The sequence below is a fragment of the Lepidochelys kempii genome, chromosome 7 (assembly GCF_965140285.1).
Source record: "Lepidochelys kempii isolate rLepKem1 chromosome 7, rLepKem1.hap1, whole genome shotgun sequence".
Classification (NCBI taxonomy): Eukaryota; Metazoa; Chordata; order Testudines; family Cheloniidae; genus Lepidochelys; species Lepidochelys kempii.
The window spans coordinates 121222145-121235441 of NC_136386.1; the positions used below are offsets into that span (position 1 = coordinate 121222145).

The 13297-nt window shown below is 46.0% G+C and overlaps 2 protein-coding genes across 4 annotated transcripts in view; one reads left to right on the forward strand and one right to left on the reverse strand.

Moving 5' to 3' along the window:
* Window positions 1–6679, reverse strand: part of PDCD11 (programmed cell death 11) — a 44489-nt gene extending 37810 nt beyond the window's left edge. Inside the window, exons 1-4 of one of the 2 annotated variants that reach the window (XM_073354470.2) lie at window positions 6574–6679; window positions 4640–4751; window positions 3150–3281; window positions 462–629 (exon numbers count right to left, since the gene is read on the reverse strand). In XM_073354470.2, coding sequence (XP_073210571.2) covers window positions 462–629; window positions 3150–3281; window positions 4640–4741 — 402 coding nt within the window. In that variant the 5' untranslated portion in view covers window positions 4742–4751; window positions 6574–6679. The remainder of the gene's footprint in view (window positions 1–461; window positions 630–3149; window positions 3282–4639; window positions 4752–6573) is intronic. The other variant, XM_073354471.2, reaches the window with a different exon arrangement.
* A 143-nt stretch (window positions 6680–6822) lies between these two features.
* On the forward strand, window positions 6823–12750 carry ATP5MK (ATP synthase membrane subunit k). Of its 2 annotated transcripts, none has more exons than XM_073354473.2 (4): window positions 6823–6915; window positions 9241–9338; window positions 9426–9520; window positions 12654–12750. In XM_073354473.2, exons 2-3 carry the CDS (start codon window positions 9252–9254, stop codon window positions 9516–9518), a joined length of 180 nt encoding a protein of 59 aa, XP_073210574.1. In that variant the 5' UTR covers window positions 6823–6915; window positions 9241–9251; the 3' UTR covers window positions 9519–9520; window positions 12654–12750. The 2 variants fall into 2 exon arrangements, with proteins under 2 accessions (XP_073210574.1, XP_073210576.1); XM_073354475.2 differs by lacking the exon at window positions 6823–6915 and adding an exon at window positions 7450–7549.
* Window positions 12751–13297: the final 547 nt, after the last annotated feature.

Here is a 13297-nt window from a genome sequence, read left to right on the forward strand (position 1 = left end):
GAATTACATAGGCTGCTTGGAGTCCCTCCAATACCTATCTGCCATGGCATGAGCTGGCAATACACTGCACAGAACATCACAGAAGCCATCTTTTGGGGGGCTGCATAGGGGTTGGGGAAGAGGACAGAGTCCTCTGAGTCCCTGTTGGAAAGTAGAAGATTCTCCCAAACACATCCCCAGTTTCATCTTTCAAGTCCCCCCGCCACATATATTAGCTATAGGAACTCCTTAAGTAGGGAGGGGTATTCAGTGATGGTTGCTGTTGACCAGTGCATTGAACATGCTGCCTTTAGCATTCACAGGCCATGCTGGCCAAGAAAACAAGCAAGCAGGTCAGGGAAGGGATCAGAATCTCCTGTACGCCAGTGGAAACTGGGTTCTCCCACTGGGCCTCTGCTTACAAGACCCCGTTTATTTTACCCAGTCCCAGGACACACACCATCCCTCAGGACTCCCCTCACCTCCAGGAGCTCTTCCGTGGCCACTTGCGCATTCAGCATTTTGCTGTAGGCATCGCAAATGTGCGTCACTTGCACAAATCCAGTGAGTCCATTAGGCAAACTGACCACTAACTCAAAGTCGTTAGACTCCTTCACGCAGCCGAGCAGCAGCATCCCCTCACTCAGGGCCTGGAACAAAGAAAAAGTAGCATTCGGTGGATCTCAGCAAGCCACAGATTTACCGTGTCTAATGAGACTGAAAAATAACCACTGAAAGTAAAAAAAAAAAAAAAAACTCAGCACCTTTTAACACCCAGACTCAGGCCACAAATCACTATCAAAACCTCCGTGAGTTACCAAGCCACTCAATAACCACTGCTGACATACTGCAATTAGAAGCAGACCTCTTAAAAGGTCAGTGGAAAGCAGCAAAAACCTTAGAAACAGGACTACAGCCCCTCCTACTGTCAGTGCTGGGAGAAGGAATGACTGATGGGGACATAAGCTTCCCAGACTAGAGAAACCTGTCACACTCTTGCAGTAGGGTGTCCTACAGAACCTTCTACGGAGCAACCATGAAGGAAGGTGTATGTTCCACCTTCCAAATTGAATACAGAGGGCTGGTCTACACTACCGCTAAAGTCGATGTACCTTACATTGCTCAGGGGTGTGAGAAAACCACCCGCCTGAGCAACATAAGTTTTATCAACTTAAAGTGCTGTCTGCACCGCACTATGTCGGCGGGAGACACTCTCCCACCAACAGAGCTTCTGCCTCTCGTTGAGGTGGAGTAATTACATTGATGGGAAAGCACTCTCCCGTCAACATAGGAGATGCACTACATGCTGCACCAATGTAGTGTGGTAGTGAAGACAAGCCCAGAGATTGTCAAACTGGATCAGAACCAAGCTCCATCTAGTCCAGTATCCCATCCCAGACAGAGGTCAGAACCAGATGCTTCAGAGGAAGACATAATCACCAGAGTTGTGGGCAGACACAGGATAATCAGTCTTCCACATAGGGCTTGTCCTAATGCCTGAAGCACAAAGTTTAATATCTCTTCCCAAATTTTTGTCATCATTAATTATAACAATTCTGGATATTCTTGAGATCCATATACAGCAGAACCTCAGGGTTATGAACACCCAAGTTATGAACTGACTGGTCAACCACACATCTCATTTGGAACCAGAAGTACACAATCAGGCAGCAGCAGAGACGAAAAAAAGAACAAATATAGTACAGTACCGTGTTAAATGTAAACTTCTAAAAAAATAAATGGAAAGTTTAAAAAAAGATTTGACAAGGTAAGGAAACTGTTTCTGTACTTGTTTCATTTAAATTAAAATGGTTAAAAGCAGCATTTTTCTTTTGCATAGTAAAGTTTCAAAGCTCTAATAAGTCACTGTTCAGTTGCAAACTTTTGAAACAACCACCATAATGTTTTCTTCAGAGTTACAAACATTTCAGAGTTAGGAACAACCCCCACCCGAGGTGTTCATAGCTCTGAGGTTCTACTGTAAATATCTAATTACTTGTTAAGTTCTTGGCTCCCATGACTTACTGTGGAAACGAGTTCCACAGTTTAATCACATGATGTGTAAAAAAAACTGTTTTCTTTCAGAGGTTTTGAATTTCCTACCTTAAATTAAATTGAGTGTCCCCTTGTTCTTGTGACAGGAGACAGTGAAACAGACACTCCTGATCTACCTTCTCCAGACCACTTTGTATTTTACATATCTTAACATGTTTGTCTTATTCAACTCCTTTCTAAGGTACGACTTAAAGCAAAGGAAGTGGAGTGATAGAGAGAACTGGTCATTAAGGGTTAAACATGTGCATGTGGGGAGGGATGGAATAGCAGCCACAGAACTGAGAGCTGGACAATAGGTCCTGTTCAAAATCACGAAGCGTGCAGTAGATGGAGGGGAGAAAAAAGTGACTATGGCCAATTTGATAGCAAGGAAACCAAGAAAGATACAGACTCAGCAGGCCACAGAAGCATTCAGCTCAGTAGTGCAATTCTCCATGGAGATTAATTTGATTGTATACAGCCTTTCTTAATGATCAGAACTTTATTGCAGTTAGTATCACTTTTTGCAGCAGTTAATTCTGCATCCTGCAACAGTTCTAAGTGTTAATGCTTTGCCTTCATTAGCTTGCGGAAGACCCGGAGAAGATGTGCAATTTCTTACATGTCATTGAACTCCTTCTTGCCAGTGAAGGAGAGGCTGGAAAAAGGAGCCCAGCCCTCCCTTACCTAAAGATTGGTGGTTCTGAGATAGGCCCAGGAATAAGGAACCTCATAGCTGCACTAGACCCAATGGAGGTCAAAATACACAAATCATAGAATAATAGAAATGTAGAACTGGAAGGGACCTTGATAATTCACATAGTACAGCCCTTTGCACTGAGGCAGAACTAAGTATTATCTTCTAGACCATTCCTGGCAGGTATCTGTCTAACCTGTTCTTAAAAAATCTCCAGTGATGGAGATTCCACTGCCTCCCGAGGTAATTTGTTCCAGTGCTTAAGTATCCTGACAGTCAGGAAGTTTTCCCTAATATCTAACCTAAATCTCCCCTGTTGCAATTTAAGCCCATTACTTCCTATCCCATGCTCAGTGGATAAAGAGAACAATTTATCACCCTCCTCTTCATAACAACATTTTAGATACTTGAAGACTTATCTGAACACTCATCCACAAACCTCAACCGTGAGAAGTTCAAAATCCTTGGCATTAGCTTTAATGACTTCCTTTTTCTCTGCCTTGAGCTTTTTCCGCTTTCCTTGATCTTCTTGGATTCTCTTCCTTTTCTGTGATCCTTCTTCATTATGAGTCTAAGGCAGATTTTAAAAAGGGGGGGGGGGGAGGAGACAAGAGAATTGGAAGAGATAACTGTTGTGCTCCACGAAAGAAGAGCAAAATCATCAATCATCCCAGATTAGGGGGAAATGCTAGAGTTAGGGAAGGAAATTCTATTGCTAACCTTTATGTTCAGTCATATATAGGTCTCGCAGAATTTCTCCCTTTGGGCTGAAACTTAACATACCTGGTTAAAGAATGAATATGTTTGACCAGTTTGAGCAAAACCGTTCAACGGCTTTTGAGTTAAAACACGCAGAAAAAGACATTTCCTCCCCTTCTTCCTTCAGGGAAAAAAAAAACAACCACCAGCTCCTTTGAGCCTTCATTTGCAGAGAAAACTCAGGAGTGACTGAGGGCATGTCTACATTTAAAACGCTGCATCGGAACAGATGAATCAGTGCAGCTGCAGCGTTTTAATGAAGATGTTCTACACCAACGGGATAGAGCTCTCCATTGGCACAGTTAATCCAGCTCCCCGAGAACCTCTCCCACCAACATAGTGCTCTCCACAGGGGATTAGGTCCGTATAACTACATTGCTATGGGGTGTAGATTTTTCACACTCCTGAGCAACGTAGTTATATCAATATAGGTCTATAGTGTAGACCACAACCATACCTTAAAACCACAAATTAGCCTTGACATAGACCCTGATTCATCAGAGCACTTAAGGAAGTTCTTAACTTTCAGCACAGGAGCAGTCTAAGGACATGTTTTAAGTGTTTTGTTGGATCAGTGCCTGAGCCCTCAGTGAGGCAGCTCTGCATTGCTAAGTCTGAAACAATTTGTTTAGAAATAACAAAGTAATTGATATATTAAAATGGGGGGGGGGGTGTAGAAGAGGAGGTCATTCATCCTGTTCTTTTAGGCACAGAAACATGAAAAAAGAAAAACATATCAGATCAAATTAACCCCAGCATAGCGCCACTGAATTCAATGTCCTTACACCAGTGTTGGATTTGGCCCACATCTCTCTAGAAGCTCTTACCTCTAAAAGCAGATCACATGCAATCAGACACCACTGAGATATTTCAAAGTTAAACCCTGATCAATTTCTAAGGTGCCACAAGTACTCCTTTTCTGGTTGCTTAATGGTTTGCCATCACATTCACCCAGAGTCAGACATCTGTCAAAAGTCATGAAAATCATGGATTCCATGATGAAGATCAGTCAAAAGTACTAAAATGAATGTTGGGGCTTAATCCTGCAGCTCTCACTCAGACAAAGCTGTCATGGCCATTGGGAGTAAGACATACAGAATCAGGTCTTTACGCTAATTGGCAGTGGAATGGCTCTCAGAGAGTTTCATCCGTCATGTGCACACAACTCACATCAAATAAGTTATCCTGCTCTATTGGTCGCCTGGGTGCTTTTCCCTCTGAAGGTTTTTTCTGGGTGCCACCTCGAGGGAAGTTTTCTTCCATGGATGCCATGTTTGCATTTCTATGGGGGAAGCAAAAACACAGGAGTGGAATCTGCAGTTGTTGTGACATCAGAGTTTAAGTGACAGGAGAAGGAATTATCTTGGAAACTAAACAAAGATTCCTTTGGCTTTTTTAGTAAATGACAAAAATAAAATAAAATAAATAAATAAATATTGAATGCATCTAGAGGCTTAGAAGACAAAACATAGGCCTCTGAGAACACTTCAATGTACTTGAAAATGACAGTTATACACCTATTAGAGACGAAAGGTGGGTGAGATATCTTTTATTAGACCAACTACTGCTGGTGAAGGAGACAAGCTTCTGATCTGACAGAGCTCTTCTTCAGGTTATACACATATATTAGTCACCAGAACTTTTCACTAGGATCCTACTCACAAACATTACCATATCAGTCTTCAGTGACAACTGAGAACCTGGTATACCTGATGCTTTAAAACTCAGAAACTCGTTGAGGAGATCCCTAATAAAGGAATCATCTGCACACTTGTGTGCAACAGGTGAAGCAGAATCTCCACAGATGAGTAACAATACATGCCTTCAGACATATTGCCTGGGGCAGTGATCTTGTCAGATCTCACAACCCTAAGCAGTCAGGGCTGGTTTACACTACAGAGCCTTGGCCAGCACAGCTATGCCAGAAGAGCCACCCTACTGTAGTAACAGCGTTGCCAGCAGGAGTAGCTCTTCTCCTGACAGAGCTACACCCCCACCCCCAAACAACATGAGCTGAGCCAGCAGAAGCACTCTTTTGGAGGCATAGATGTGTCTATGGAGGTGGCCAGCATAACTACATTGGACAGAGCGTCATTTTTCGCACCCCTAACTGACATAGCTATACCAACAAAACTTTGTAGTGTAGGCCAGGGCTCAAACTAGCAGTACCACAGTCGCTGCAGGAATTGGTGTCGACACGTCAGTGGATGCGTGGGTGTAACTAACCCTTTTGAGTCAGTACTGAACCCGCATTTTAGCATTTTGTTGTGGGCCACTGGCTGCCAGTCATGTCATTTTTTAGATAAAACAGAGGTTCGGACCACTTGTGGTCAGTTAAGATGCCACAGCTCTTCCCTTTGCACATGCATAAAGGCAGTCACACAGTCTCATAGACAAACTACACGTTAAGTCATTATATTTTACATAGACACACCCCCAACATCACCCCTGCTGCTTCAGCTGTACACAGTAACCCTCTTTACCGCCTGTCTAAACTGTTGGGAGGTGTTGTTATGCACCATTTCAATAGTTCCCCACCCCCGTGTATTTCAAGGGCAGCAGCATAATACTGGTGAAAGGATATAATCAAGTAAACTGCTGTACTAAGAAAAGCTAAATTCCCTTTAAGACAGAGAAACTAATCTAAAGTATATTACACTTCAGGCACACAGAAAAACAGGTCAATGGGAGCCAGTGCAAAAGGGAATAAACTGTTCCCTGGGCCACTGAACGGGGAGACCCCCCACCCTCCCTATGATGGGAATCGTTCGCCCCCAGCCCCGCGGGGAAACCAGCTCCCAAAGCGAGGGGATCGCAGCCCAGCGACCCGCCCGGCCGGGGGCTCAGTCCCCTCCCAGTCTCCAGGCGGGGACCCAATGCATGTGCTCCCGGCCTCGGCCAAGGCCGGCGGCGCTGAACTCAGCGGCTGGCAGGGGGAGAAGGAGCCAGAGGGATCCTGCCCAGGGACTCCCCTGCTGGGGGCTGCGCGGCAGGGTCCCTTCTTCCCTCCCCCCCCCGAGCCGGGCCCTGGGGCGGTCCCCTTCGCTCCGTGCTGGGCCACGGGGCTGGAGCCGGGGGGGGGTTCCCTGGCCAGACTCCCTCACCTCGCTCAGCAGCACATGCGGGACACCATCGCCATGACCCGGAAGCACTACCCGGGAGCACAAGGTCAAGCGGAAACCTCTCGATCACCGGGGCAAGAGCGGCCAGAGACGCGTAGTAACCATCAGGCCAATCCAGGGGGAGGGGGAGGAGCATCGGCTGATGGGCATCTTCCAAAGCCAATCCTCAATCCCCACTCTGCGGCCTCGCCTACCGGAAGGACCGAGTGGTCCAATCAGGCGAGACATGTCTCCGCGGAGGCGGGATTTCCCGGCGCCATCTTGCCTGTGGACTTGGAGTCGGCGAAGGGCACCGAGCGGCTGCTGCAGGGGAGCGCGCGGCAGGTGGGGGCGGTTTCGGGCCGCGGTCTCTGCGCGCGTGACGAGCCCGGCGCAGGCGCCGCGAGCGCCTCCCCCCGCCGGGCGGGCGGCCGGCCGGCCGGCCGGCCCCGGGGTCCCTGGGCGGTGCCGTACCGCGGGGGGGCTGCTGTGACCCCTTGCCTCGGGCGCGATTCCCGTCGGGGCTGCCTCTGCCGCGGGAGCGGACGCCCCCTGACTGCGCAGCAGCGGGTCTCGCTCCGCTTCGTAGCCGGCCTCGCAGACCCCCCCCCCCCAGCCCTTGTCCGACCCTCGCCAACCCCCCCCCCCGCCCCCCCGGGGCTGGGCAGCCCTGCGGCCGAAGGAGACTGGCTGGAAGTGGGGCTGACCGGGGACCCAGCTCTGTGTCTGGGGGCGGGTTGCCCTTCCCCCGAGCTCTCTCCCGGTCCCTGCCTCACTGCGTCGCTGAAGGCCGAGATCCCTTTGGCTCTTGCTGCCGTGGAAAGGAAACGGACTCAACGAAGCTGCCCCGAAAGCGTTTGTAGGTGCCTCGTGGAGCTGGGTCTGGATTCTCCTGGCAGCCCTGCCTTGTAGCGGTGCTGTCCCTTTCCCCTGAGAATAACCCACGCTCCAGTGTCGACCAAACAGCGCTTTCCGCAAGGTCGGCACTGGGGAGGTGAAATTTCTCCCATTTACATTCGCGTTTGATTTACAGGGACTTGTAGACACCGTCAGTCCCGTGCCGGGGACTGGGAAATGGGCTTCTTGTTGCACCTGGGATGGAATGAGTTGAGAAAGTGAAGTTGTGGGTGCACCTGGCTTGTTGGTGCAGCTAGCGGCAACGCCTGGCCCGGGTGATGATGACACCTGGAGGAGTGTGGTGCAGCAGAACTGGCTAAGGAGGGCACCTGGAATTGTCCGAGAAGCAGAACTTACCTATTAATATCTTAGTTCCAAATGATCTACAAACTATCCCACATAGTAACTCTGTCTAGGACCTTTTAACAATAGTGACTGTTGGTGTAAGATCCCCTATGAAAGGGAAAGGATGGGAAGAATGATGATCCTGCCTTTTCAAAGCTCTGCTGAGTTGGAGACCCTTATCCTTAGTCTGTAAAGCTACTGTAAATGCATTTTGGGAGCTCGCTGAAAGTTAGAGTTCTCCACTGCTGCATACCAAAAACTGGAGAAGGTCCGGGTTTACACCAGAGACATAGATTAGGAACAGAATGATGCATCGGCTGTCTTGATAGAGATGGAATCTGGTGATGAAGTTCTTCTGTTAGTAGCACTAGATGAGAAGAGGCACTTAGTGATAATGGAGTGACTTCATCTGGTGAACCACTAAAATTATGTGACAAGTTTGCATTGGGCTGAACCCTAGTGTAAACACCAAACGTTTGTCCTGGGAAAAACTTAGAATTCCTAGACTAATACTCTACAGTAATATTGAGTTAACTGAAGTTAGTGCAGGATCACTAACCCATGCTTAGACGTGGGCAGGGACCAATAAAATGTGGTGGGATCTTTCAGTAATCTGGTAAACTAATTTGTGGGATTGCTAGTCTGTAAACAGGAGGCATTTAGAACTGAAATAGCAGAGGTTTATCTTGGGTAGGGATTGTGGTGCATTGCTTTTTCAGTGAATCTGTGGCCAAGAATGTCAGTTTTTTCACGAACTCTGAGAAATCTTCATTTTCAAAAATAGGGAGAATGGAAATGTACATGTAAAAATTCAACCCAAAGGACTTCAAAAATCATAACCATGTTGCACAGATATCTTGGTTTTCCCTTTCAGGCATCTACAAAAACCCTCGGTATTTATCAGAGGGGTAGCCGTGTCAGTCTGTAGCCATAAAAACAACGAGGAGTTAGTCTTTAAGGTGCCACTTGCTGTTTTTGTGGATACAGACTAACACATTTATTTGGGCATAAGCTTTCATGGGTAAAAACCCCACTTCTACAGATCTGAAGTGGGTTTTTTACCCACAAAAGCTTATGCCCAAATAAATGTGTTAGTCTTTAAGGTGCCACTGGACTCCTCGTTGTCCTCATTATTTACTAATTTGTCTTTATTTGCTTTCATATAGCTACCTATATCTTTGCCTTGAATCAGTTGCTTTCTTTTTCCAGATAGAGCAATCCTAAGTGCACTGGAATCTACTTGTGTTACGTATATCCAAGGCTCTGTTAAATATAATTAATTAAATTTTCAATAGCTGGCACTGGCAGCCCCAAATGTAAAACTTGCTGAGGCAGCACTCGAAGTAATCATTGCACTAGTCACCTGCTGAACTATCCAGCAGATACACCTGAATGTACACATACTAACTTGTCCTTCATTGCATCTAGGACCAGCAACCATGGCAGGACATGACTCTGGAACACAGCACAAGTTCACTGGTTTTCAGAAATACTTCAATTCCTACACCATAACAGGCAGAAGGAATGTATGTACTAGTTAACTTGCCCTTAACAGTCACACTTCAAGGGTGCTTTATAAGGCATCTAAGTTTAATTTTCTTTTTTCTTTCTAGTATGTAATAGCTACATATGCAAGCATTGCCATGATCATCTTATATTTCAAGCTAAGGCCTAAAAAACAAACTCCAGCAGTGACGGAAAAATAGTGGTAAGTGGCTGGTTTTTTATAACACCCGAAAGAAATTCAGTCCCTCCCCTCCCCTAGCAAGTAGGGGTGATGGCAGATGGGGAGAACATGGAGTGAGAGAGGCTATTAATGTAACCAGGTGATGATCACATGGTTCCCAAGCTTAGGCACGTGCATATCCTGTGGTTTAATTAAAGTTTAAAATTAATTCTTTAAAAATTGAGTCACTTATTGTGGACATTGTGAAAGTGGTAAGTTTTTGAAAGGATTTAAGTGAGGTGGAGTGTCGGCAGTCCCGAATGCAATGCATTGCTAAAAGGACCCTGTTGGCTTAAAGACATATTTAAAATTCTTCTCTTACTGCTGACTCCAAGAACGATTGATTAAAATAGGGAATCTTCAATCTAACTTCACTGCCTAGGCTATGTGCCTCTAGCCCAGGGGTGGCCAACCTGTCGCTCTGGAGCCACATGCTGCTCCTCAGAAGTTAATATGTGGCCCTTTGTGTAGCCACCGACGCTGGGGCTGGAGCTACAGGCACCAACTTTCCAATGTGCCAGGGGTGCTCAACCCCTGGCTCTGCCACAGGCCCTTCCCACTCCACCCCTTCCCGCGCCCTCCCCTGAGCCTCCCCTGAGCCTGCCGGGCCCTCATTCCTCCTGCATGCCAGAAAACAGCTGATCTGGAGGTGTGTGGAGGGAGGGGGAGGCGCTGATCAGCAGGACTACAGGGGGTGGGGGAGAGGCACGGGGTGGGGGGGAGCGCATGGGGGGCTGCTGATGTATTACTGTGGCTCTTTGGCAATGTACATGGGTAAATTCTGGCTCCTTCTCAGGCTGGCCATGTCTACTCTAGCCATTTCAGCTTAGAGCTTGTAAAAAAAACTAGGTTCACTTTGGTTTAGTCACTCTTACCAATTCTGCAATCAGGCTGACTTGCATTAACAAAACTGTAGCATGTTTGGATTGCAAACAAACATTTCTCTGCAGTGTTTTTAAACAGTACTGGAGTAAAAAATTCTCAAGCATTTCTATTGGTCTTGAATTATATAAGTGGTGCTACCAGCCTCACGTTAAGGTTGCCTGACACTTCCCATAGAAAGAGCCTGTTTTTAGTTGCTTGTAACTTTGCCATACTGTTTGGGGTGAAATTTTTCATGCTAGGTGTCTGCCTTAAACTTCAGCCAAAATCGTGCAGCAATTTTCTTGAATGAGGTGAAGGGAAAATGTATTTTCCCCAGGGCTTGTTTTGTTTTTTAAATAATTTCTGGCAACCTTTTCTTAGAATAGCGCTTGCACCCCACATGTTTTAGAGCAGTGACTTGAAACTTGGCAGGGAGGTGGCCGTTGTGTCAGGAATGTGCTTTCTGTCATCCCTGTGAAAATGTGCCTTTGGAAAAATGGCAATTTGCACATGCTCAGTAGAGACTTCTTAGACTTCATCACTAAATTACCCAAAGTCTTTCAGCACTGGGCATGCCCCAGCTTGGAGCTAAGCAGGACTGTCTCCCTGCAATTGCAGCCCTGGGCTGCTGTGGGCCAGGCTGGTTCTGGACACCTGAACTGAGAACAGGGAATCTTTGAGATCAAAGATGCCATTGCCGGGCCCAAGTAGCATGGAGGAAGATGCTGCCTGATTCGAATGCAGAAGGCAAAGTGGGACTAGAGACTGGTTGGAATGGGAGAGGGGGACCTAGGCAAGAAGATGGGGACAGAATCAGTGGGGCAGGGGAAACTAGGTATGGGGAGAGGGAAGACAGATCTGATGAGCTGGGGTACAGGCAGAGAACCACTAGTGGCTGGGCAGACAGACCAAGATGGGAGGTCCAGAGGGGTGAAACTAGGACTTACTGGGCAAGGAGACTGGGACAAAAGACCTGAGGAGTGGGCCTGGTACTGACTGGGTGTGGAGAATGGGACCAGGATGAGGAGCCAGCGCACACCCCTCCAGAGCCTTGAAGGGAACCCAAGAATCCTGAGTCTCACCATTCTCCTGCTGTCACCAAATATCTGAAACCCCCTGGCCAAGTCTCATCCCCCTCTAGTGCTGGTCACACAGAGGATGACAACCTCCTACTGCTATCAGTTACTCAGCTGAAGTAGCAGAAGTCCGTGCAGTGGTGATGAACCCTGCTGATGAACCATGTGAGTGTTAATTTGATGCTACATGATGGCATTTCTGTGTTTTTCAGTTTGCTTTTTAAAAAACTTAAGACACTACACTAAAAGAACATTGAAGTTGCAAAGGTCAAGTACTCAAAATTAGGAAATGCCCGAACTAAGGTTGCCTGTACAACCTTAATTTGGCCTCATGTTATGTTACCATTTAATTACATGATATTGTCTTTTCTCCCCCGCAGGACCCCTGCCTCATTCATTGCACAGAATGGATGTTAGTCACTTAACAAAATAGCAGCTCATTAGGTGAGCACTGTTTATTCTTGACCCTGAAAGAGGCAGGGGAAATGTGGTGCATTCTAATGCACAGGTGCAAGTGGGTTGATTTAAGGTCGCACAGGTAACCCTAATTCTGGCATTTCCTAATCTTGAGTGCTTGGCTTGGTAATGCAATGATTTAACTTAACTCAGAGAGTTATCTGTTTCTCAGCCATAATGAAAGAATTAATTGTCTGATAGCCTTTTAAAAACCCTAAATTTGATATGAACTCTTTAAATGTGCTATGCAGTAATAGGAGTACTTAACTGCTGAATAAAACCATCACTTAACAAATGAACATAGTTTGACTTACTGAGCACATTTATCAAGACAAACTCTTGCATTCATGCAAAGCACTATCCAGTCTGCAGTATGGAAAACCTAGTCCTTTAAAGAGAACTATCATGAAAAAGCTAGACTTGAAAACTTTGGCCTTAGTACATACAATCCTTGAAAAGATCCAGATGTAGAAATGGATCTGTGAAGTAGGGTTTAGGGGTATCGTGCTCAGCTGTCCACTGCATGACTGGCATTCTCTGCTCAAGACACATTGCAGGACATTCTTCTTAAAGTTGCTTACCTTAACATGGTTGTGGGTTTTGTTTTTTTTTTGGGGGGGGGGGGGGGGAGAACTACCTATACCCAAGCTAGTAGCACTGAGCAACATTTGCTTGTTTGAAAGTTACGATTTTAATCTAAATCTTTTCTCTCTTTGCAGGTTGCTGGTATGTGTGTTAGTGTTGGGCCTCATATTGCAATGGAAACAGGAGTTGATGTACTATTATGTACAATTCAATAAAACAAAACAAACATCATTGTTCAATTATTTAATAGCAAAAATATGAGTTTGTATAAACTGGAGATGCAGTGACTTTTTTTAGCTCTTGAAACTATACTACTTTCCTGGTGGAGGTAAAGTGCTCTTGGACTATCACATTTGTATAAAACATAAGGCTGACTCTTCATAGTTGAGTGAAAGAAGAAGAATTAAAATCATAAAATGTGTCCTTAACACCAGTAGTAGCTCACTCATGACAGACTGTAAAGGTATTTAATAGAGCTTCAAAGGCTCTCTTGCTGACAAGTGGTGGAAGCAGGTCCTTAAAATTATTTTATGAAAACAAGTTTAGTGTTTGACATACTTTAGCCTTGATAGACTTGACTCTTACCCTGTCAGACAGCTTTCCTCTCTGTGTTAAAGGTGTTCAGAAATTCCAACTTACATAATTCTAGTTTCTCCATGTTTTACTGCCTGCGTATATTGTGAGGTCCTGATTACTCTACTTCTCTAGTCACCCAAGGACAAGCTGGCTAGTTCTGACCATATGTAGCTTGCTCTGGCTACTCTCTTTAGAGCTGGTT

Coding starts and splice junctions, on each gene's coding strand:
- ATP5MK (XM_073354473.2), top strand. CDS start 9,252: ATGGCAGGACATGACTCTGGAACACAGCACAAGTTCACTGGTTTTCAG. Junction 9,339..9,425: donor CCATAACAGGCAGAAGGAAT/GTATGTACTAGT, acceptor TTTTCTTTCTAG/TATGTAATAGCTACATATGC.